The 26,638-nt window shown below is 42.6% G+C and overlaps 1 protein-coding gene across 1 annotated transcript in view; it reads right to left on the reverse strand.

The window, feature by feature from the left end:
- Positions 1–332: 332 nt before the first annotated feature.
- GTF2E1 (general transcription factor IIE subunit 1) overlaps positions 333–26,638 on the reverse strand; it is a 50,077-nt gene continuing 23,771 nt past the window's right edge. Inside the window, exons 3-5 of the mRNA XM_071433258.1 lie at positions 9,973–10,174; positions 5,089–5,336; positions 333–2,073 (exon numbers count right to left, since the gene is read on the reverse strand). Coding sequence (XP_071289359.1) covers positions 1,643–2,073; positions 5,089–5,336; positions 9,973–10,174 — 881 coding nt within the window. The 3' untranslated portion in view covers positions 333–1,642. The remainder of the gene's footprint in view (positions 2,074–5,088; positions 5,337–9,972; positions 10,175–26,638) is intronic.

Here is a 26,638-nt window from a genome sequence, read left to right on the forward strand (position 1 = left end):
AACACCATTTTAACCAGCAGCACCATGTCTGCAAACCCTCCACCATCAGCCTACACTTCCCTTGAGGAAGGAGGAAAGAGATGGAAGGGCTGATCAAAAGCAGCCTCTGTTTTTTACATAGCACTGATGAAATGAAACATCCATCCTGGAAGTGCAGGAGATTCCAGGAGGCATTCAAGGAACCTCTGCTGGGGAGAAACAATATGCAGTGGAATTTCAAATGGTCCTCTCAAGGGAGAGCTCAAATTGTTTTTTTTTCCTTGCATCCAATAAATCAAAATTATAAGCAAACAATATTCCCAACTAGGCACAAGATAAACTGACAAAGGGGAGAAGTTTCTGTTTATTTATTCCTCTTTAAAATGACTTAAAAGAAAATTCAAAACACTATTTAAAAAAGAGGGGGATTCAGAGTATTGAGAAGCTGAAAATCAAACCACAAAGGAGGCATTACAAGGTTAGCAGAACATAGAAAGCATAGTTAGTATAAAACAGATTTACAGTCTCAGTGAGCAGCAAATTTGTACCGCCCATGTAAGTGGAACAGCACATAATGCTGCCCCTACTCTCTGGAACACAGAACTGTTTTATAATTTTGTTTTATTGTAGTACTGTGTAGGAAAACACAACAATTTTAAAAAAGCAACATTTTCAATTGAAAAACATTAAAAACATTATATTGCTCTATAGGCACTGATAAATGTCTTTCTGTGGTAAAAGAGTGTGCCAAGCAGAATTCAAAATTGTACAATTCCTTGTAAAATCATATAGCCCTGGTGAGATTGCAAATCAAACTTAGTTATGCTACTTCTCTGGCACTGCCTGACAGCAGCTCTGCCCACTGTGAACTGTCTGCATGTCTTCACGGACAGGGCTAGGCAGAAGCAACAGGCAGCAGTATTGGAAAATGAAGGTTTCTCCTGGCAAGTCAGAGCACTGGCAGCTGAGATCCATGGAGGGCATTTGTTACGCCGACAAGAAGTGACTGACTGCGTGTGCTTGCCAAGGCTTTCGCTCTGCCTGTTTCAAGTTACACCTGACCTTGAGGTGCTGAGTCCCAGTAGGGAGCGAGAAAAGGTTGCTGTCTACAGGCCTGCTTACAAAGAGCCACTCTGGTGGCCAGTGGCCGCTGGCAGAGGGTCAGCTACAAGTCGTGTCCAAGCTTGCCATCAGCAGACAAATACTTCCCTCTCCTCTCCCCTCACTGAGCACAGGCAGATGTATGTCACATATGCCCTTCTCTGCAGAGTGCTCTGCTCAGACTACAGAGCCCTTATGTCCCCTGAGAGCAGGGATGAGGACTTCACTGGGATCTGCAACAAAAATCAACTTAAAGCCATCGGGAGAAAGAGCTGCTAGGGCCTTGGAGAAGGTTAAAGCAGTGCCTGTGCAAGGCACTCTGAAGCAGATTTTTACTGTGCAAGCATCCTCACTTCTGAGACTCGTCCTCCCCTCTGTGTTTTGGCACATGCAGCTCTGCTGCTCCCCAGTTCTGGCGAGCAGGATGCCTGAGATTAGCAGTGCTGAGCTGCAGTGATCCTGCCTGTGCACAGGGGAGGGAAGATGCGCTCCAGTCTTCTGTTCTGCTAAAGAGTCTCTGCCTTAAAAAGTCACCTTTTAAAAAATGTCCCGGCAGGGGCAGTTAATCAAACATGTCCTCGAACATGCGCTGCCCCATGGCTATGTAAACCTCCTTTTCCTCTGGTGTCATCTGTGCCACCAGCTCGGGGCGCTGGCTCACTTGGCTGTAGGAATGCGGGCGCCCAGCCACTGTGACAGTGGGGTCTTCTGCCACCACCTCAAACTCTTCATCCTCCTCCTCCTCCTCCAGCCCGTACGTTGCGGTGGCCGTGGCGGCGGGGCGGGGAGGGGACTCCTCCTCTGACTCGCTGGTCTCGCTCTCGGAGTCACTGGCGTTGCCGCCCGAGAGAGGAGCGGCACCACTGACGGTGACGGTGGAAGCAGAAGGTGTCTTCTTCTCGTGGATGAGCAGGGCACGCATCACCTCCTCATTGTCATCCAGGGCTGCCCGGCTCTCCTCACGCTCCTGGAACGCATCCAGATCCCGGCCCCCTGCAAAGGGACACGAGGGAATGAGTATTTCCTCACAGAGATCGGTGTGATGGCCCTGAAAGCTTTCTAAACCTTCAGTAATTACTGCCACTGAGCTCAGTTGACAAAGCCACATCCTTTCTCTATGCCAACTCCTCCTCTCCCTTCAAAGACAGAGACAGTTATATCTCATAATGGCAGAGCAAATACTGACATTTCCTAGGAGGCCTAGAGTCAGTGTGGCTCCCAGCTGGAAGCCTTGACCAGGAGCACATTGAAAGTGAAGACAACAAATGCACAATGGGCAGGCACCTGGAAAAGACTTCCCCAGGGAGGTGTCAAACTCAGGCTCTACAGTGGAGTAGAAAGCAAAGCAGTCCTTAAAATACAGACCCCAAGCCCAGGCCCTGTCCTGCTGAGCTCCCTGCCTGTAAGGATTAACACAGAGAAGAAACTGATCCAGGCAGACAAAGAATATGTGGAAATCATGTGTTATGAAACAACATTTAGAGCAGCCATGCCTGGTGGGCTCAGAGGTGCACCTATACCAGGCAAAAAGGGGAAGAAAAGCTCCTTACAGGAAGATGGTGCTGGCATGGAGCAGATGCAGCTGACAGCCTGCAGCTGAGCTGTGCAGCACAGCACTAACCAGTGCCTGCTCTCCAAGTGAAACACAGCCCAGACAGTCCCTATAGCTCCCTACCTGCACCTCTTATTTGGAGGGGACTGCAGTGGCCCAGTTGACACACCTAGCCTGTGCCCCTCTTTCAGAAAACTTGTCTGAACAACAGCTGAGAGGGCTCAATATGGCTCTGGTAGGATGAACGTCTGCAGTTCATGGATTTTGAAGGTAAGATTCTGCTCAAAAAGTAGCATCCCACAGAAAACCTCTCCTAATCCTACCTTTGGTGAGAGGGCTGTGAGTCCACCTAGCACCAAAAGAACTACAGGGAGTATTGGAAAAAAAGAAACAAACCAAATCTAAAAAACACCACAAAACAAAAAACAGAACAAAAAATTAAATATGGAGAAAAAAAAATAAGGCCTAAAAAGTAGGACAGTCTCCCTGTGGCAAAGTTTCTGTCTTACACCAAAAGATGCTGCCTATGAACAACTGCTGGAGCTGAGGTGTTGGCATTCTGCCTTCATACAGGCAGCCACTTGCCCACTCCTCCAAGACACAGACCCTCATGGTTTCAGCACCATATCCAGGCAGGCAGCTCCCAAGTCTTTTCCCTTCCCAGGTAGAAATGTGCTGGTTACCTTTTTTCAACTTGAAATTAAAAAATAATGTGAAGGAAATAAGTTCCAGGGCAGTTTGTGGTCACTCCTTTCCTGTGGTAAAGGCTCAAAGAACCATACCTAATTTGACCAGAATTCTGTTCTTATTGTAAACAAAGCTGTAGTAACGGGTGATGGCTACAACTACTAATACTAGAGCACTGCCAAATTCCTGAAAGAAAGGAAGAATAAAGGCATCGTGTTGGCAGCGGTGTGCTCAGCTCACTGCTTGTGACTGTGGAGCAGAAGAGGCTGTAGGAGAGCATTTCTGTGAAATAATATCATAGCTCATCACACTGAGAGCTGTGAAACGACAACAGCCAGAGTTAGCTCCACAAAGGCTGACTTCGTGGTTCAGAGGGGCTGTCTCTTGCTTGCAAGAACTGTTTCTGCCAGATCCAAGCAGTGAATCTTTTCTGTCAATGGCCCCAAGTTTCTGTCCTTCCTGTTTATGTGTTGCAGAAGCAATTTCAGGCTATTTTCACAAGCTCCCTCTTTGATCTCCAGTAGCTGAGGAGGTTAAGCAGTCATGCCACCATCCTGTAAGGAGATACTCCACCTCCATGTCCCTCAATGACTTCTTGAGAAACATTTATGCTGTGTACACCAAAAGCTGTCTCAAGGAGTTGATTTAAAACTACAGGTGAATCGAATGTCTAGCAGATAAATGGAGTGAGAACTCACCATGGCTGGTGAGTAACAACAACATCTGCTACAGACTGCAGGAGCAGGTTGTTCAATCATCTCACTTTGCTTAATCTATTTGAAAAATGTTTTGGGATCCATAATACACTTGAAAGGCATTACATGTGAACAAGTTCTTTAGCTATCTTGTGACCATTATATCACATCTATTTTCTTCATTTCTGCTACACCTAAATATTCCACTCCTCTCTTGAACATGGCACCAGTTCCAGGGTTACATACTCACACATATGACTCCCTTTTGCCATATCTTCTTCCTAGGGCATCAACAGTTTCAGTCCATAATCCTAAAATTACTCTGTCTATTGACTCACTCTTGTAAACATCATAAAAGGTCTCCATTTCCAATTTTGGCATGGAGTCTTAAACAGCACACATACCAAAGCAGAATGTATCTACTAATGGTTATAAGATTTTGACCATTGGTCTGTGGATAACCTGACCCCAAAATGAATGAAAATAAAAGCAGAGGTAATGAGAAACAAACAGAAGGGAATAAAGACTCACCTGTCAGGGTGACAGACCTTCCTACTGTACTTCCAGAAGCTGTATTTCTTAGTATTCTTCATACATAACAAGTTTTGAGAAACAATTTTCAAGAAGGCTGGGAGCATATAAACAGTGCTGGTGGATTTAGTAGACTTCAGGGTCACTGAACATTAATAAATGTTATTTTTTAGCAGTGACGTATTAGGGAGACAGCTTTCTAGATGAAACTGAAAGACCTTCATCTAGAAGCAATAAGCTCTCAAGGTGGAAGACATAACAGTTAATTAACATTTTAGAAGCCCCCACAAAATTTCATGGACAGCTCAGCTTTACTGACCTAGATTTCAATCCTGGATCTAAGGAATTTTTCCATCTGCCTACACACAGGTGCTTTGCACAGCAGAGGGGAGCAGACACTCCAGTTTTGGGAGCAGCAGCTGTACACACACACACACACACACACACACACACACACACATACATACCCCAGAAGATGGTTTTGCCAGCACTGTAAAGGCCTTGTACAAGCCCAGCAGTACTTCTGCTCTGTGAATTTCTTACCATCTTTGATTTCATCCGGGTCATAAGCCCCCTGCACCGTGCTCTCCCGCAGCCAAATGGGTCTCTCTCTGGCTGGCTTTCCTTCGCTTGCAGACCGGCTCAGATCCTCCTGGTCCTCCATGCTGATGACGACGTTCTGGGTGTACAAGTCCTCGTATGATGGTCCCTTTGTGGTCCATGCTTCCCGATGGTGTCCCCCTGCAAGGCCAGCTGCTGCCCCTGAACCAGCACCGGCCGCACGCTCCTTGCTACATGGAAGTTAAAGAGAGAAAAACAGAGCTCTCAGAACAAGCCCCTCCTTAGACAAAAATACTTCAATGATGATTAGTTATCCCTCATGATCTGCACTGAGAACTTTCATTCTCAGTTCTAACATGTGCTGCCAGGAATTTCTGCACCAGCTTGCTGGTTTGGGAAACTTGTGGATCTCTAGTGGGAAACCCTACATAGGGCCATGGCAACATCCACCACAGACACTGAAAATAAGAGGCAGCACTAGAGATGCAAATGTACTTAGGTTAAAATAGGCATAACATGCCAGAATTCCCTGAAACAAAAGCCACAGCAGCAAAACACAAACAGTAGTCTGGTATTTGGAAAAGCCTCTTTTTGGCCTTCACACAGCAGCCAAATACTGCATTAAAAAAGCACTGAAGTTTAACCAAGGTAGATAGTAGGTCCAGGGACTCAGCACACTCAGAGCTGTGAACTGTTATTAATCACAGGACCCCTGAAGGAGTTAACTCACCATGAAAAACACAATTCAAACCTTTTCTTGATTTGTGAGTGACAATGCACTTGAGAAGACACCTCTCCTCTGTTACACAGGAGATCTGTACTATCCACAGCTGCAGCCCTGGGAGGACTGGGAGCCCAGGCAGAGAAGAAAGAAGAGAGAGCACCTTCAAACCAGAGAACTAGGGCTGGACAAAAGGCTTTGTGTGCTGATGGAGTGCAAGAGGAGACAGAAGAACTGTCTTCACTGTGGAAAAAGTGGAGAAATGAAGGTGCTGACCCATGTGAAGGGTATGGCAGTCAAAGCCCAGCCCTCCTTTGCTCCCTGCACATTTCCCTGCAGGGCCCCTTCTAGCTCAGGAGACTGATGGAGAAAAACATTCCTGCTTGGATCTGATCGAAACAGGGCATCAGGTGAAATATTTTCTGCACACTGACAATGGCAGTGAGCCTAAAATACACCCTGGCCTGTGCTGCTGTGTATACAGAGTGGGGAAAGCCAAATGTGACTGTTCCTCTACTTTAGAATGAGATTTTATCTTTTCAGAGAAACAAATCCACTGCAGATCATATAATTTCCGTCATCTGATTGCCAGGGGTACCTACAGCTCTTCATGAGGAACAGCCCTGCCTTGACTCCTTCTCTTGTCCAGATTAAATCCATCAGGAATACTCCAGGATGCCAGCTGAGCTGACAGTTGTCATCAGTGAGCATGGTTCAGTTGCTGCTGTCTACCCAATGACCTTTTCTCCAACCAGGAAGCTTAAAATAAAGTTGCACTTGGAGAAGACCTGACTAATATGTGGGTTTTTTTTAGTTCAGCAAGGACATTACCACTGTTTGATGAGCTCATTCTGCTGGATTTTTAGGGGTAAACAGTGAGGGGAAATGACACAGGTAGGTGAACATTGCTCTTCCCCAAATAAAAAATATTGGTGTGTTCAGCCACAGTGTTGATTGAGAGCAACTCACAGGCTCTCAGTAGTGGAATGGCTGGGATCTGTTAAGAAAATACTTCACAGCATCTGTGTTAGCATGTCTCGTGTCCTTAGAAATCCTGCAGAGCCAGCTCTGCTAGGAGAGCTTCACAGCAGCCTTGAATTTTGGGGCAGAAGGCTCATGCGCATGGATTGCTTATGTAACCTAAGGAACCACACAGAGACCTTCTCCCCAGCGTGTTATTTCAAGTGTTGGTACCTTTCAGCTCTCCAAGACAGGCGTGTGTTCTGTGAAAAGCACCACTCTGCTTCCCACACAATAGAAATCTCTAACTAGCGTTTCCCTGACGATTTTATGTAATCCACTTTCCTCACAGGATGCACAATGCATCTCTCCCCCAAGCTCTCCCTCGCCATGACTACAGTGTGACACTGAACCTTCAGTAGTGCCAGGAACTACCTAATAATACTTTTGCATAGAAGCCTCTGGGAGTGTGCCTGAAATTGACTTTTTTCCTACACAGAACCATTTAGCAGCAAAACACTTATTCCATGACGTCAGGAACGTTTCAAAAATGAAAGTAACACTTCTAAGAGACACCTACAGTACTAATTACTTCACGTGATCTACTGCAATGTCCTACACTGAGCTGGAGCCATCCAGACACTTTCTGTCTGATTCTGGACCCCAGTGAGCTTTGCAAGTGTGCCTCAATTGATGTCACTGTTGGTAGGTGTGAGCACCACCCCGAGACTACCTGAGCAGGGGAACACTTCATTCTGCAAGAAGAGAACTTACTGTTAAACCACCTGTTCCAAAGTACAGCATTAGACACCATGGACCAGGCACCAACAAAAGGCCAGGTGTGGGAGCTGCCTCACAGGCAGCACAGAGCAGATGAAGGGATCTCTTAAATCTCTCTTTCTCTCTTAGATCCATGAACTACTTTTTCCCCACCTTGCTCCAGACTTCACATGGCCACCCTGCAGGCAGGAACTGTGGCAGCTCAGTGGCCCAGATGTGGCTACATTTAGTCTGTTTCATTCACCTCGATGGAAATCCCTTAATGAGTGGTTTGGCTGCCTTTAAAGGCAACATAAATAGCCCTTGACACAGCTGAGGTATGGCCCACAGAAACCACGCTGTGCAGTGGGCAAACAACTTGAAATTTTCATCTCAATCCTGCCCAGACTATTAAGAGCAGTCTTGGATAATGGGGATAACTCTCTTTATTTGCCACATTTGAGATAAAACAAAACACATTTTCATTGTGCTGCTCTTAAGAGTTTCAACTTCACAGGAGACAACCCATGGTTCTTGACAGCATGACCACAGAAAATTAATTCTGTGAAGATTTTTTGTTAATTGAAATCATGCTATTTTGACACAATGAAATAGAAGGGTTATTAAAATCCATAATTTTTCAAAAACTACGGAGAAGGGCTTAAGTAAAACAGGTTTATTTTGAAACCTGTGGGGCTAATTCATGCTCTCCCACGATCAAGAAAATTAAGAGCCTCTCAGGAAAACATAAATGAAGATCTACCCAGTTTCCCAGGGCAGGTGAATGACAGTTCCGCAGTGCCAGTGGGGCCACTTAGAGCTGTAACTCTCCTGAAAATACGTGGAGTTGCCCAAGTTACTGCAAAGAGAAGATGCAGGCATTTTGTGACCTTTTTGGTGTGTTTCACAATCATCAAATGTCAGTTTTGTCAATGATTTTAGACTCTCAAGACTCCATAAAAACAGAGAGGGTAAATAATCCAGGGTTTGGCACTTTAAAAAAATCTCACAGCAGTGCTTTCATGGAATTAACTCCTTTGAATTAATAAGAGTTAATAAATAATTAAATCACTGTATGTGCTGAAGCAAGTTGTGTTCAAGTAAGCATTTAAAAAGCTGCCTATTTATTTTGTCATTCCTTGCACAGAGTAATTAATCATTTACAATGTTTTTTAAGTATTTAAGAGTTGAGTAAGTGGGTGCTGCGATTTAATCATGGGACTGCACCAGGCCTCTGCTGTGATGATTTCCTGTACACAAAAAGGGAAGACTAAAAAATTACTCTCTTTTTGGTAGGGTTATCCCAGTTCTACTACTTAAACTACTGAAAAGGGACTTTAAAGAAAAGTCTAGTGATTCAGCTTGGGTATAAAGGCTTCAAAGAATTCCCCATATCACCACAGACACGTTGAGTGACCTTGGAAAAATCTTTTCTGCTCTTTATATTGCTTCTGTTTTTCTATCAAAATGATGAGGAAAAATAGCTACCTTCTTGGCTAGAAAAGGACTATGAATAGACAAAGAATTTTTATTATAATAATTAGAAGCTGTCTAGCATGAATATATGAGGAACATTCTTTCTCAAGGTTAGCCTGAGAGGAAAAAAAGAATATCTTGCTTGCTCTCCTATTAACTAAAGCCAAGCACCCCAAGGCACTGTGGGAATGCTTCCCCTCATGGTACAGCTCTTTTCCCCCGTGTGTATAATTATTTTTTTTTAAATACAGAGAAGTGCATCACATTTCACCACAGCTGACAAAACTGACAGCTCCCCACATCTTTTTGCATTATTTAAACATCATCTGTTTTTGTAAAGCTAGCAATGTTCCAAAAAAAAGTGTCGTTTCCCATGGGTAAGAACATTTTAAGGAGTTTTTCATTCCAACATGGTCTTCTCCTGAAAAGGTGTGTAACAAGTTGGACAAAATAAGAAGAAAAAACTGCTTATTACAAGTAATGTCTTCAAACTAGAATGCTGTAATATGAGGATTTGAAATACAAGGTGTGGATTGCAGATAGCTTCATTTCAAAAGCTGGGTAGAAGCAAAAGGAACAGATGACAGATAAGTATTTGAGAGACAGAAGACAGCATAGGCGGCACCTTCAGAGCTTTATCAAGCAGCTGCATTTTTTAACTATTGGGCCAAGGGCTTGGTGTGCATAGCAGCTGCAGCGTGGCAAGCAGCATGCAATTCAAGCATCCCACCTCATAGAAAAATACATGCAGAGGGCTGTTTAGTAAAAAATGGTTACAGCCCTCTGTCTCCTTGTAAACCACACATCCCTGGGGCAATCTGTCAGCTGCTTGCATAGTTGGTGCTGTACAAGTAAGTCCTGCACAAGGTTTGGGAAAGCCTCACAGAGCAGAGCAGAGGAACACTCTACAAGGAAGCAGTGCAGTGAGGAAAGACCAGGCACGCTCCCACCTCTGCTTCAGGGCAGGAATCTCTGTGGGCTCTGGCTCCAGGATTTCATAGGCTAAGTTAACATCTTCTGTCTCACGAAGCAGCGCGTAGATGGGCTCAATCTGCTCATTGAATCTTGCCACCAGTGTCCTTGCATCCTTCTTGGGCATGGCCGACTCATCTTCCTCCACTTCAGTCTCGCAGAACGTACAGCGGAAAGTTCCTAAAACGAGAGAAGGCGCTCAGCGTTGGAAGGAAAGCAGCAGGCCTGCTCCTCATGCAGCCTTCCCAACAGCAGTGCCTTGCTGTTCCCTTAGCTGGATGCTAAGGAGTTTTTCTGCCCCAAAAATCCCTTCCCACACACGGTGTACCTGGTTATTATTCAAGCAGACAACAAAGGAAGTATTTTGATACCAGCCAGGGATACCCAGCTGGGTACAGTTTCTCGCTCTGAAAAGCCCAGATGGGCTGCAATACCTCTACTGAGACATCTCCTAATCTCCCTCCCTCCTTGCTGCACATTTTAAATGTCAGCTATGACTGGGCTGTGATAAAAAGCTACACAGCATCCTCTAAGGAGTTCAAATATCTTCTGTTTCAGGTGCCTGCGCCGCTATCTCCCAGACCACACCAATAGGCTGATTTCACAATAAAACAGAGCAGTTTTACACTGCACCAACCAGCCAGCAGAAACTGCTAATCTAACCCTTGTCACTTTGCAGCTACTGCAAAAAAGAGATGGCTTCTCCTTCTGTTTCAGGACCAAACCAGGCAAAAAAAGTCATTACTGCAGAGCAGCCAGTGCAAGAACCTATCCTACCCAACTCCCATATTAGCTTCTTAAAATTACGAATGGTAAGATAAGAATCATGTGAACAGCAGTTAAAAATAAGTTTGTTTTGCAGACCTCGTCAGGATCTATAAAAACAGGTCAGACTGAAATGGCTACATGGCAAAGCAGCTACAAAAAACCCACTGAACTCCTGCACAGCAGCTTTTGGGTTTCATCACTCCATCTGTGAGCAGGACCCTTGGGGCGGTACGTACACAGTGGGACCTTTCCATCTGCTCTGCTAGGAGGGAGCAGAACACTGTGATGGCTTTGTCTTGCAAGTGCTGGACTGAGAACATATCCCTTCCACCTCAGAACATGACATCCAGAGTGATGCTCACAGGTTTCTTCATTTCTCTTGCCCCTGGGTGATATTTTTTATTTATCCATTCTGTGACATCCACACACATCTAGCCTCACCTCTCAATACCCCGATGAAGAAATTACAAGATCTTTATACCAATAAGAAATCTGAGGATAGGTCCTGCCACAGAAATCATAATCTTATGTATAAAAATCAGAATTGGAATCAGTATTGAAGTCTGCTATGTCACCAATGCTATGGACAAATATAGTCAAAAGAACAGGGCTTGCCCAGGGCACTTGGGCATGATGTAATGACACAGGCTGGCAAGCCAGGGCTTCTGGTATCTTGGTTTGCTGCTTACACAGATTTGCTAGTATTGTCACTTTATTTTTCAGCAGAACTCCTTCCCTGCCTGTAATACAGCGATAAAAACAGACCTAACTTCTTCAGCGCTGGTGGTGAGGGCTACACAATGCTCACACTCGTCTCAGCAAACACAAAAAGCACTGTTTGTGACAGAAGGGAGATCTGTTGCCTCTCACCAGTCTGTAGAGATGCAGTTTTGTACCCTGGCACCATCTGAAGCAGCTTTTGCTCATTGTTACTCAGAAATTATTCCATGCTGTGTATGTGGCCTGCAATATGGACACATTTCCTGCAATAAATCCTCTCTTTAGAAAGTTTGTCTTATTGACATGCAAAAGCCAGAGCAGCCAACAACAGCACTATGCAAAGTAAAATACAAGTGGATAAAGTGCTCTTCTCTCCTATCCAAGCATGAAACACTTTGCTTATTTTTCTCCAGGCTGTAAAAACTGTCCCTACTGATTCAAAACTGTTCATTATATAAGCTGTCAGCCCAGCGAAAACTGAACCCAACATTTGGTCTCCTTATCCCACATCTGAGGCTATCAGTGTGACATAAGTTGAATCAATTAAAAATAATTAGCACATCTCAGTTCCCCTAATGGACCACGGGAACAAGCACAGGTTAATGAAGAACACTCCCCTGTTTTTACACACCCCCCAAGTCCTGTTACATGTTCCTGAGACAGCTCAGACTTTTCACACTTCCATCTGTGAACCCCATGAGTATCTGCAAAAGATTAAGATCATAGGGAGAATGGTTCCAATTCAGAGTACCAAAAAATCAGAAAGTAAATACAACTCTAATGAAACAGAACTCCTAAAGCTATCATGGATTTGCTGCAACTTCCACCCCTCAGGGTTCATAATAAGCAAAAAAAATTAATAGATGAATTATGTAAAGAATTTGGGAATGAGTGAAACGACAAGCTTCCTTCATTAATATGCTGGTTTTTTTCAAGGTGATGCAGCATTTCACAAGAGGCATATGTGATTAGAGAACTGGGAAGCTGCTTTGCCATGGCAGATGGCATTTACATGTTGCAAACCTCTTTCGTTAGTTTTTAAGAGGTCAGAAAATGTCACCAAAGCTTTTATGACATGGCACATCACATCAGCAGTGACACACATTCCTTTCAGATATGAATTGCATGTGACAAACATGAAGTGGAGGCCATCCAAAGGCTGAAAACGGCAATGTTTCCACTCCAACGATGTATTTTTTCCTTCAGCCCTTACACAACAGAATTTTTCAATTCCAAAATGCTGCATAAACCAGGACTAACAGATATCCTGGAGCAAACAGACATGAGGCTTTTCTACATCTTGGAAGGGTTAACAGAGAGCACATACATCCCCTTCTTTGAACACATGCTCAGGCACTCAACAGACCTCTCTGGCTGCATGTTAAAAACCAGCCATCTGAAAGAGATCTCCTCATATGCTCCCAGACTCTGGGGGGCAGATATGCTGGTAATCTGGCTCCCCAAGGCTTACTAAGATTAAAGCAGCTGAAGCTCTGAAGTATGGGGCCAGAATATTTAGAGATAATTCCTAATGACTTGATTTCACTTGAGAGAAGGAAAAGGTCAACCACCCACACGCACTGAAGGCAGGGTGTCCAAGTGTGCAAGCAGCATCTGCTACAGTTAACGCATTTAACTGGCTATAGACTCCTGAGTCTGAGCCCAGGCCCTGCTTACACCCTTGTCAAAGGGCTCAAGCCTCAACTCCAGCCCAACAAGGGGTCTTCCACTCTGTCCTTTGGCATGCTGCCCAAGACTCTCACTACTCTCTCAGAAAACTATTTGATTTTCAACCTCAACTTATTCCCATTCATCTCAGACCTAATGAGTGTTTTGCCAAGAACTGTACCTCATCTCATCGGGTTTCCATCTTGCTGTTAATCCTTCAGGTGTATTTACAAACTGCTGTCTTATTCATCCCTCAGTCTTCATTTTGCAAGGCCAGATATTCTCCTTTACCTTGTAAAACTGGCCACGCATTCTTTTGACTTTGCTAACAGCCTCACTGACCCTTTCTCCAGTTTACTCTCATCTTTCTGCTGTGAAAATGGAAGTATAGACAAGTGTCCAGATGAGTTCTCCCAAAGGCTCAAAGGCATTAGTGCTTCTTTGATAGCCACTGAGACCCTTTAAGATCACATTGTAAGAGACCATGAAAGCGATGCCTCAACTATCACAAGACCCAGCAATGTTCCCAGATCTTTCTTTTCCTTTGTATCTTTCCTTCTCCTTTGTAGTTTCCAGTTGATGAACTCCATGTTTATAGCAGACATTTGCATTACATGGTAGGTGCATGACACTGCTTCACAGTATAATCTTTCAGTTCCTTTATATTCCTCCAGCCTTCACCCTCATCCAATTTTTTTTCTTGACTGCATCACAAAACATTAAGCTAATTTATTTTCAAAATCTCCCATAATCTTCTTCTAGAAGTAGCATTATTACCATTACATGGTGAGTGAGCTGAGGCACAGATGGCATAATTTCAGAAGTATCTGCTGATTTGAGCAGTACTTGATTTGAGATGCTTTTCTGAAACTTCTTTTTCAGAACAGAACGTGCAGTATTCTTATCACTCTTCTTTCAGGCTCTAGGATTGGGCCGCTCAAATGAGTTAGATACAGTGGCTAATGACAGCCTCTGAAAAGCTCAAAATGACTAGTTCAATATCACACAAACTCAGATAGCCTGAAGGATCAGATCATGTTCCTGTAGCTTCTACAGCCACTTTCCTCAAGTAATTCCCTGACTCTTACACTGCATTTTTCCTTTTTCTGCAGCAAGCCAGACAAAAAGTGCATTCTATAAGCATAACTCCTCTCTCTCATTGAGCAAAGCATGTTTTGGCAGAAAATCACAGAAAAAAAGTTACAGGATGCAGAGGCAGCTTTAGTTCAGCACTACTCAACCCCAAGTGCTTCACCTGATGTTAAAATGAGAGTAAGGACAGGAGTAAGGACTCCTGAAGAAAGGACAGGAGTTTCCTAGGTCCCTACCACCAGGAAGGCAGACAAATGCCTCCCACCATGGGACACTGTGCCAGCAGCCATACGGTTCATCTGCAGACCTGGAGCCCTCAGCTCCTCAGGCCTCTGCCACCTGAGTCACCAAAGGCAAGATGACAACCTGCTAGTGCTGCAGGGGAGCAGGATGCTGTGCCAGCCTGCTTCCTCTAACAAAGGCAGGATGAGAAGGAAACACCTTGGGTGCTGCTCCAGCTTCTTGAAAGAGAGGTGCTTTGTGGGAATCTGCTATTCTACCTGCTAGCCCCACGCTTAAACTTTCCTATCCAGCTCTTCCCATCTGCTTCCCATCCCAGTTCTGGGTTTTTCCTTCACTGATGGTCCTATTCTTCTTGCTGTCCTGCTTTTTCAGCATGGGCTTCACTCACTTCTCAAACTTCTCCATTCATCCTTCTTTTCCTGGACTTCTTTTTCCAATTTCAGCCTCTTCTCATTCCTGTGCCTCTCTGCCCCACACTCTTAGACCAGCTAATTCTGCCTCTTGATTTGAGCCCTGGTCATCAAACAAATTTCCTGTTTCAAGCCAGAGAGATGGAAGATCTTTTCACAGCACTGAAAAGAATATTTCCATTTAGAACAATATTACACAGCCAAAAGAATATACATTTTTCTGGTCTCCCCTTCCATTTTCTCATCAGCCCATTCTTCAATACAGCCAAACTGTTTTTAATTAAATTTTCCTAAGCAATTTAAACATAGTCAGATGCACAGAATGGGAAAAACTCAGTGTATAATAAATGTTTGACAAAGTTTTGGACAGAACAAAAATCACAGAACAATTCCTATGCCTGCTCTCCACCAATGAGACAATCTCATGTAATGAAAATACTTAGCAACCTAAGTAATACACAGTGCTGTCAGTACAAATTATAATTAAATTCCTTTCATTTATCATTGATTTTTAAGATTTAGAGGAATGTTTACAGCAGCACCTAAAGGCATATCTCTGCTTAATCATTAAAGACAAAAAGAGTAGGCCAAGCGGCTACAACAGACCTGGATCATCAGTTACCATAACTTAATCTACATTAGGCTATAAGGACACTCAACGTGAGGAGTTAAATGAAAGCAAAGAGAGTTTTAATGACCTTAATGTAAGGTAACAGAGCTAATTGTTAAAACAGTTGATTGTTAAATGGCTTAATCATAATGCAGATTAGACTGTGGCAGCTGTTGTCCTTTAGTGACTCCCAAACTTAAACAGACTTCTCAGCCCTCATCAAACTATTCTCACCTTCCCAACGAGAAAGCAATCCAGTGTGTCTGAGTGGGAAATGTATTCCTGCCACACAGAAAGATGAGTCTGCTGTTAATTTCATCAGGCAGCCTTCTCTGGCCCTGTCCCTCTTTTCTCACTGTACTGGAAACCCATAGTCCCTAGTACATTCCTATCCACATGTGAGTTCCAAAAATGCAGCTGCTTTAGGTAAAAACAAGAGAAATCCACCAACAAAAGCTGTCTTCTGAACACCACAGCAATACACCATTCTCTCTTGCAAGTAATTCAGTGATTCTACACATGCAATAAAAGAGCCAGTTATGAGCACAGTGTGTTACATAAAATGTAATGCCACATCTCATCTTTCTGAGACAGGTTTCATGGTCCACTGGATCTTAAGCTCCTGGGGCCACTCCACAGCCCAGAGCTGATTGCAGTACTCTCTTGAAATGTGACACAGAAAGTTTAACTTCTTATATTAGTCCTGTTTGGGATAGCCCAGAACAGACCCTGATGTCAGAACTCATGGCATGAAAACAAACACTGGGCCATGTGTAGAAAATGTCAGCATTTGGGGAAGATTCGCAGACCCACTTCTGTAATAAAACATCCATTTTTGCCATTGAAATCCAAAACACATCAGACTTCACCCAATGTGCTTTATAATTTCTAAAAGAAGATATGGGATATTGCAATTGAGATGAGTAGCCTAGGTCAGAGACAGTGTTAGGGCAAATCCAGAACACGTGGATGATACCTGAAAGGAGAGAACTGAAAGGTTCATGGGCAGTGCTGCCCAGAGAAGCTCAGTGCAGTGGCTGCAGTTTGGAGCCAAGCACACAGCGCTCCTTGAACAACACTGCACCCGAGCAGATGCAGACTGCTAAATACAGATCCTGCCCCCAAAACTGACAGCTCTCCTAGTAACAGCCTCATGAACTACAGCATCTTTCTCTATGCCCCTATTCTCTTTCTGAAGACCTAATACCAGGTACATACAATTACCATTATGAGCAGGAGGCACAGCAACAGCCAATACTATACACTGCTGGACATATCCTATTGTCAGATCCTAGACAGAAATTTGCTAAAACATCTTTTCTATCACAGTTCTGCCTCAGATGAGTGAGGAAGCATGTGGAGTGCACATTAGAAAATGTCAAGCGTGGTACTTCAGCTAAAAATGGGGCTAGGAACAAATCATGTAACTAATACTATTATCTGAAGAAAGATTTAAATGTCTTTATTAATTTTTCCACAATATCTGAATTATTAAGAAAGTTGTGTAATCTACTGTTTACAAATGAGATCAAGACTCCACAATGAAGTAAAAAACCCCCTTCCTTTTAACTTTATGTGCCCCAAATCTTGATCCAGTTTTTCTCAAGTCTGTACATATTCTAGCATAAATCCTACTGAGTCAACAGCTATGAGACTGATCCTTCTCAGTATCAGACCATAAGGTTGTAAGATAGGTTTCTGTGAATTAGAGAATGAGTAATGACTGTTCACCTTCCAACAGCTTGTCTTCACTGACCTGCTGTTCAATCTGAAATCGGAACTGTACACTGGAGAGAGGAGAGTAAAATCCAGGTTCCTGAAAGAGCATTCAGCTCCCCAGCCTACAGGTTTGGGAAGGAGTCATATATACTCCTACCCTCCAAATCAGCCTTTGAAAATGGGTGATTGAAAAGGGCTTATTCTATGAATTTAGTAAGTGGAAAACCCAGTGTTTCACCATACAATTCAACACCATTTCATAATACATGCATACCAAGACACAGCTCTGACTTTTCAATACCTATTTTGAGCCTTAATAATGCTTCTTAAACATTTTAATATTAAACATGTTTAATATAGATTCAGAGTATTGAATTGCCCACCAGGTATTAAACAGAGAGTAAACATTTCATTTGGGATAAATGTCAATCAGGTCCCTTTCAAAATTCTATTCTTGTAATAGAGATGTAGCAGCCACCTCATTTAAGGGCACTCATGCAGTAGCACTATTTCTGATTTAGATGAGGTAATTCTGCCAGAAACGTGTTCAGAAGATTTAAAAACTGCAACTCACTAACATATGAAAAATGATCAATTTGTTTAAAAAATAAAAACATGAGCGTAACTTAAAACAACAACAACAAAAGAGGCAAAGGCATACTCTTCAACACACAGCAGGAATAGCAAAAGATGAAAGAAACATATTTTATAATTGCCATTAAACAGTGCCTCACTATAATCAGAAGGAAATTTCACTTAGCCAATGCATATGTTCATGTATTATTTATTCTTCCAGAGAGCAGTGTGTAAATGTATAAAAACTGAGGGACTGGCAGTCCTGGAAACAGAAGGTCCCTCTGTTAAGCTGCAGAGCGGATTTTACTCCAGCAGTTACATTATCCCAGGCATAATTTGGAAGAATGGTGGTGCTAGAATGTTATTACAGATGGCTAAGAATAGTGTCCAGCACTCATTCCGGACCCTCTCGGCACAAAATGAACCCTGCTGTTAACAATAGAAGGAGGAATTGCCAAGATAAGACACCCTTGGCAATACCTTCAAATACATAAGGCCAGTGTTTTTCTTCCTTGAAAATCTCAAGTGTTTGGGGACAGAAAAACAGAAGATTTCAGAGGCTTCTTCTACATTGCCCTGTTTCAGGCAATGGCAAATGTTAAATACTTTCCCCATGCCTGAGATCCACTTGTTAAACTACACCAGTACTTCTGATTTTCTGAGAGATCTTTTCTTCCATGTTCACTGCCACTACCAAATCCCTTTAGTACCATACAAGACATTCCCTGAGCAGAGAAATCCAGAACTCTGGCACACCTACTATGCTACTTATAGTCCGAAACGGCTTCAAATTCCACTGCTCAGAAATGGCAACTTAAATCCTTTCCTTTCAAATTCTCCTCAGAGAATTCAGTATCAGAGTTCATGCGTAGCAAGAAAAATCTCCTACATCAGCACCCAGAGCCATCAACAGACAACAATACAGATAATTAGAAAAAAATGTAAAATGTCATTTTTTGCCTTATTATAATAAACTCCAGTTAAAAAGAAGGGCACCCAAGGGAACACACAGTGGATGCTGAGACTTTGCATTTCATACAAATCTGCTCATGTACACACCAGAAATCTATTTAAGAACAAAGAGCAAGAACAAAATCCTTAAACCATGGTCCCAAGGCAGTATTTGAAAGGCTAACGGGGCCAATATCAGAAGTGGGTGTTTCCATTCCAGTGCTTGGGATGGCAGCAGCTGGAAATAGCAAGAGAGAGGTATTAAAGCAGGACTCCAAGCCTGCATGGTGTTCCAGCCTTAGTTTCAACAGCAGCACATAATGGAATGGGCCAACACCAAGAGCACAAGCTGCTCTTAAGTCCACTTTTCACTTTTTGTTTTCCAAGATGTTTTGGAGGCCCTTCACAACAAACTAAGCAGGTTTTCCCCATGTTGGTTACTTAAGAAAAAAGACAGACTTACCAGAACAAACATCACACTACCTTGCTTCCTCAAGGTCTGAAATAATTTATGGGCAATACTGACCAACAATTTACTGGTGGAAGAGACCATGCTTGTAGCTTGCAGCTTTTGAAGGTGCCCCAGCACTGCAAAAATATACATTAGTATGTGATAAGAATGAATGCTGCTTTTCAGCTGACTTACTGCTGGTAAGGTGAAGGATGATGCAAGGCAGTATTTTCTACTCAACTAACTTGGATTCTCAGCCATACATAAGGTAACAGATCTCCTTAAGAAACTTCTGCACACATCCTTTGCCTGAAATACCACCTTTTAACTGCTGCCTTACACGGTATTTTTGTCAATCTATTGATCCATTCTGTATTTCTCACATTTTAGCACATGAAGCCTCACTTCTTACCTGCCATCAAGGAAACAGAAATATCCATGAATTCTTTTTTGTTCCTTGAGACTTTCTTCTGGATAGTCAAGCCACCCACTGTTCTCTTTTCTTCTTAATGCTATGCCTTTTAGAAACTCCTTTGTGCAGAAGTTCTTTATTCTTTACTCTCAAAGGAAATACCTTTCCCCTGCTCCCTGTGAAAACTACATGCCACATGAAACCAGTCCCAGCAGTGCTCCATGAAGGGCCACCTCTCCTGGCTGGAGAAGGATTACAGCCAAGCCAGCTCCCACCTGCAGGACCACCTGCACATAACCTGGGCCTCAGGCCAGAGCTGGCAGAAGAGAGTGAAGAGAAACCCAAAGAAGGGTGATGGAAAAGCTTCCTCCAAAGACAGCACTTAGTGCTTAACCATCCCTCCTCCCTCTGTCCATGCAGAGCCATTAGAGTAATGGGAGCAGCCCTGAAAGCTTGGGCAGTGCTTCCCAGAGGCTGCCAGGGAGGACCCCATTTTCTCATGAAATGTAAGGGAGAATAAATGCAAAGAGATGCTCCTTGGGACTGAGCTGAGCTCCAAACTGCAGGACGGTGCCAGAATTGCCATGGACAGAAATAAGTTGGCAGTTTCTAAGTGAAAGATCTGCACAGATGCCAGGAGGGAACCTGGAGCATAAAGGGAAACTAACACAGACTAGGACTACAAAAATGTTGAAAAAAGAAATTAGGAAGGAATAACAGGGCACCAGGTGAAACATGCAGGAGAAATTACTGAGGCTGCTCAAGTGCTGGCCCATTATACTGGGCAGGATCTCTTGTGAAGCCTGGACCGAGGTCTGGGGACCTCTCTCCCACACTGCCTCAGGGAAAGAAAGAATAAAGGATGTGTATTTTTTACCTTCTCTGTCCTTTTCTTTTGACTCATGCAGTGGGAACCACATGGGCCTACACAGGCAAGAGGGACTAAAACAACAGCGTGGCCTGGTGAAACAGTCACAGGTGCCACAGGCTTGTGTTAATAAACAGAATTTCTGCTAACAACACTTCAAAGAGCAAATTCCCAGCACTCTCACTTCTACTACCTGCTTGGAAAGAAGGTGCTTTTTTTCAATTACAATTCTTCTTAGAGGAGAAATATCTCTCCAGCTAAGGGCGATTTTTGCCTTCTGTGCTGCAGTCTCTCATCACGGGTTTCATGGTAAAACTGAGTAATGCTCACCCATGGAGCCAGGCGCCTCCGCACTGCAGGGTTTGTACAAAACCTCACCTCACCAGCATCCAAGCACTTAAAAAGATTTAAAGAGCAAACCACCCCACGTGCACACAACTTCCTTTAAACCATCCTCTCACTCCAGCAATCTGCATACCAAAAGGAGCAGTTTGGAAGGGCAAGGGCAATGAAATAAACAGGTTCCTGAGATTATTTCACTTAGTACAAAAAATAAATAACAAAGGACATTTCAGGTGCTATAGATGCCAAATAGTAAGAGCCTGACCTTCCTGCAGCAGCACACAGGAGAACTGATCAGAAACAAAGCCAGTGAGACTAGTTTTCCAGTAGTCTGACTTATGTACAAGAAATACTGTAAAAAAAAATATTTTCATTCTCTTTATTTTCTACACCAAGCAAGAGAAAATGACCTGTTAGTATCAGGAATATTTTAAAAGGGATCCTGATCTACAGATTACTGCTGTTGCAGATAACCCACCAGTGATCTGCCATCTCACTGATGGAACTGTTAAAGACAGAGGCTGAGGAAGCTCACAGTAATGCCAGACAAAGCAACAAAAAGTCTGACACCTGCAAATTTTTAGTACAGAGGCACCACCTCTCTTTAGCCATTCTATCTTATTTTTAACATATGAAATTAGACCATCTGAAAAATAAAAGCTGAAGCAGTTGAATTCAGCCTTGCCTTAACATTCCCTGTTACATACAGACAGAGCCCTCAGATTACGGTATTACTTAAAACAGCACTACTTTCTTAATAGAAAGTATAAAAGAAGAACAAATTAAAAATGTGAAGAAATAGCAAATTTCATCCAAATTTTTGTATTTTTTACTGTATATTTGTGGAGAATGTGCTATTTCAGATAGACTGTACAGACCTGACAGTCTTAGATAAAAAATACTTAGCATATCACCTTTTAAAACAAAGCATAAATTTTCCACAAATTACACCCTAGCAAAACATTTTTTTGGACATCAGCTTGGGAGGACTCTGAAAGGAGATGCCATGACATAGCCTGGACAACAGAAGCTGAATACATAAAATAAGAAATTTGGTTTAACACATGTTAGTAGTTTAGCAAAATAGATTGACAGGCTATCTAAGTGGACTAAGTGATTAAAAATTACCATTATTTTTTATTACAAAACAATAATCAAGAATGCACTTTCTGTTTTATTTTTTAATGTGATCCATAACTGCTAATTCTTAAACCATTTCATTAACCTTTTCGGTGAAAAGAAGGGAACAGGGATAAACTACCCTTCAGATTGCTAAAGCATCACAACTGATATTGCCTTTCAGCTCAGTGGGCTGAGTCAGCTTTTGCCTTGTCTGTTTTGTGAGTGTAGAGATTTAACATTTGTGAAATTTTTTGAGCACAGCAAGTGTCAAGTCCTTTCCTCTGACACTGATCACAAATCCAAAACAGATGCATTCATGGATAACATTTCATACTAGCAATAGAGATAGTGCTTGTAAGGGTCCTATAAACCTCTTAAATATTTTTATTTCAGATTATCTACAATTCCAGTGAAATAAATGCAAGAAGAAAGTGACCAAGTTTTCCCAGTTGCTTTTCAGAAGCAAAGCATACCTGCAGATATATAAAGTGTTAGTACGTTTTTTAAAAAAATCAAATCCTAAAAACATTCCTGTTTTGCTTATTAGTCTTTTCTCCATCAGAAACTTCTTGTATTTTCAAAACAAGTGTTTTTCCAACAATTTATTTTACAGAGCTGTTTCTCTGCTTTCTTCCCTTTTTCAGGGGGAGCAGTGGCTTCACTGATCATGTGCCACAACAGCTTCTGATTAATCCTGATAGACAACCAGCAGTTAGCTGGCACATCATCATCATCACCCTACGATGAACAATAATCTGCCTCACCATCTGCTCCCAAATTTATTTTTAACCAGCCCCTGCTCCCTCCAGTGCAGAGAGCATGGCAGGAAGGGCAGCCTTCCCCTGGAAGTGCTGTGCTGGGAGGTGCTGTCAGGGGCCAAGTCCAGTCACACATCCCTGAGCAGGCACAGTGGATGGGAAACAGATGGATAAATGCAGCATCCCAGAGAGCAAAAAGGGCTTCTGCACCAGAGGGGCTGGCAACTGCCTGTTCTCCTCCAGCAGACAGGGAACACCTGCTGGTTTTTCAGTTCCATGGGCAAGCTAGATAAGGTTAAATGAACAGGCCAAGGTGGAAGGAGAACTAGGGGAAAGTGATGGATGTGGACCACTTACTGATGGGAATATGCATGCCTACTTTTTCTGAGGTCTACCCAAAATTTCAACATAAGAGCTTTTTTGATCACTTCAGCTCACCACTGAAAAATTAAAACTATGCAGTGTTCACAGACAGACACTGGCCCAAGTGAGCTGTGCTGCTGTGCCAGTTAGTGTACAACATCCCTGGTGTAGCACAGACTAGATTAAATAATTTCCTTTGAGAAGGAGCACCAGGATGTTACATCTCATGGGGAAGGAAGCTGGGGGGATGGGAGAAAGACAGGCTTGATGAAAGCACAGGGCAGTGAGGAGGTTCATTTTGTAACTGCACAGCCCTGCTTACCACCTGCAGGTACAGAAGCACAGTCCAGAAGGTGGCAGTTACAGGGACACTGTGGCTGTGTCACTGCTCACAAGTGTTGCTGTCACCAGCAAACTGCCTGTAGACAACACTGTATGTGGGAACTGATATGACGTAATAAAGAAAAGAAGGAAATCAGCTGGAACCTAAGGCTTTGTACAGCTGGTAAAACAAGTTACACATCTGTGATACACCATCAGCAAGATCTGATGATGTTTCCCCCAGGGAACACAGGGAATTGTTGAAAGCAGGCTCTGGGATATGAAGAACCATCAAAATCTCAGAAGGACAAACATAAAGAGTAAAAAGATCAGATTTGAGAAAGAACAGAAACATAGATGGACCTTAGCATGTCTCTAGTCCAGCCTCTTGCACAAATGAGGGCAATCAGACCTGACTGCTCACAACTTTATCTACTGATGCTTTGAAACCTCCCCAGGGTGGAGACTGCACAACATCTCTGGGAAGTCTTGCTCAAAGTGAAAAGGTCATATATCAGTTTAGACTCTCTTGTCCTCCAACCTGGCATTACTCTAAATATCCTGGCTTCATCTTCCTGGAGATCTCATAATTACAAATGCTGAAGAACAGGTATTAGGTGTGATGTAAACTGATGCTGGACTGCCCTGAAAAAACATCCTCACCAAGAAGAAAGGCTACAGGTGAAATGACAATAAGAAGGATGCACAACTCAAAAATATTCTCAATATTCTCAGTGAGTAGCCATCAGTAGTTTGGTATCAGGTGGGAATGAAGTGAGGCCCTGATCACAGTATTTTCTAGTGAGTGTCAGGTAACTAAATTTTGTGAATTTAGTTCACAATTTAAAGAAAGAGTAGGGCTTATCAATGCTTTAGGAGACAGGACTGCCATTCCAAATGGAGAAATGCTTGGAATAAATATAAAGAAATCCAGTAGAGATTGGTAGAAAATATAGCATTTGGGTTAGCAAAAAAAAAAAAAAAAAAGAAAAAAAGAAATGAGAAAAAAAAATAAAAGAAAAGAGAGAAAAAAGAAAAAAAAGGAAGGGGGATGACCAGAAGGGGGTAATTGTTTTGGCAGCACACTGCAAAGAACCTCAGGTTTATAACACAGGACAAAGCCAGGAACAAAACTTGTTGTGCTGCAAGGAAAGTAAGAGAAAATCTGGCTGCTGTATTAATAACTAAGTCATGCATGACTATGACTGTTACACTCCACAGTATGTTATCCTGCTTTATTCTTCCCTGTGAATATCCCGTCCTGATAAACCAGGTGCAGTTCCAGATTCCATACTTGTAGTTAGGGACCAAATGTAAAAATTCCAAATGAACAAAATGACACAGCTTAATACATGTTTCATTAGGGAAAAACTGGGAAGACAGACTTGTTTAGTTTTAAGAAGGTGGTGGTAGAGAACAGCAAATTTTGGGTATTACAGTAATGAAAACAGTGACAAACTGTTCTTTCATTTCACACATACATAAAAAGATTACTCACAGCTTTAATTTGGGGTAAAAAACCCCTTTAGGTTAGGGTATTATGAAAAACTGAGGATAAGAAGCCTGCAATATGCCAGCCATGAAGGTTAAATTTACCCTGCTTCAGAGAAGGATGATGACATGGCTATCTCTTCTAGCCCTGCACTGTATCTGAAAATAACCTTCAGCATATTCTGAAATGCAGATAAATTTTACTGTATACTCATTCCCAATTTTGTATCTATTTTTCAAAGCAGAAACACACATGTTTTAAAAGCCACAAACATAAAATTAACAACCAAGTATGAAAAATTGAAACAGAACTTCCCTCCCACTACTGAGGGCTGTTTAATAAATAGAATTGTTAACAACATCTTTCCTTGGAAAATTTGATTCTGCATCAACATTCTGGTTCACAAATGCTCTGTCTCTTGTTTCAGGCTTTCTCCTGTACATTTTAATCAACAGATTGCCAGTTTTAGACTATGTTTATGCTGGAAGCCAGTGAGCCAGGGTCACAGTAATTGAAAGGCACCAGAAAGCACACCCCTCTGGAGGCCTGTATGATTATCCACTCTCCCCTGCCTTCTTGTTAGTTCCAATACCTGATATTTTAATCAATACCCCACAGAGCCTGAATGCCTTTCTTGCTGGGACTGTAGCAAACACTTGCCCCAGTGCCTTACACATGGACTGACAGACCATCTGCTAACCTGTTCAAGTGAAAGTCCCAGCTGTGTGTTTTACTTTAACAGGTTATTTTATGTCTGACTTGGCACTGAACATCTATTGATGCTCTTATCCTGTTTTCCCAGTCTCCAACACATGCAGGCTGAAAGAAGAGTAAAAAACTGCAGGTTGAGTCCTATGACAAATTCTCAATCCTCACATGTCTTTTCTCTTGCTCCTAGCACACTCCCTTGCAAGGTATGCTGTGAGGCACACCCTCTCCCTTTGGGAGACTGGATTTCAAAGCTGGAAGGGAGCTTAATCCAACTTGAATTCATTTAAGCAATGACCACTAAAAAACCCAAACAAATGACATGCTTGAACCTTTACACTTTAAAATGGTTTCAGGGGTCATGACAACAAAGTACACACGAGGAATTTTACCTTCATACTTGAAACACTGTACAGAATCTGAGACATGATATTTGTGATCTGTTTGCTATTTGTGCTTTTAGCAACTCAAAATATAAAGCACAGCCAAACAATAATGACTAGGACAAAAACTATCCTAAGGGATAGAGTTTGATTTCACAAACAAGAAGTTTTATTAATGAATAGCTTTCTTGAAGAAAACTAAACCCTGTTATTTTTGTAGCACAGCTCAATGTCTCTTCTGAATTGGGCTGTTCTACAAAGAAGTTTAATGCTGTGACTATACAGTATTTATATTGTATTTAATACACCAGACTATATGTGAGCTTAGCTTTAGCTTATGCCAGTTTAATAGGTGTTCCAGAGTCCAGAATGAAAGTGCCATTTCCATGGTGCACATGACAGGCAGGAAGAACTTCCACTGAACTTAGGACACTTAAAACAACACAAGAACATAGGGGCTACTGGTCTGCAGGGCTTCCTTCACTGGCAGCAAACAGAAAGATGGATGCTCTGTTTGCAGTTTTCTTCTGCCTCAAGTGTCCATGTCTGCTCTGTAAATACCTAAAATTAGGAAGATTAATACCTTGTCTAGTATCAGTACCCACGCTTGGAAAGACTCTCTTTCCCTCTCTCCCATTTACTGAATTGTATTACTGGAACATTTTCT

Source organism: Agelaius tricolor, unplaced genomic scaffold, assembly GCF_023055355.1.
Source record: "Agelaius tricolor isolate 1412-34295 unplaced genomic scaffold, bAgeTri1.0.p SCAF_9, whole genome shotgun sequence".
NCBI lineage: Eukaryota > Metazoa > Chordata > Aves > Passeriformes > Icteridae > Agelaius > Agelaius tricolor.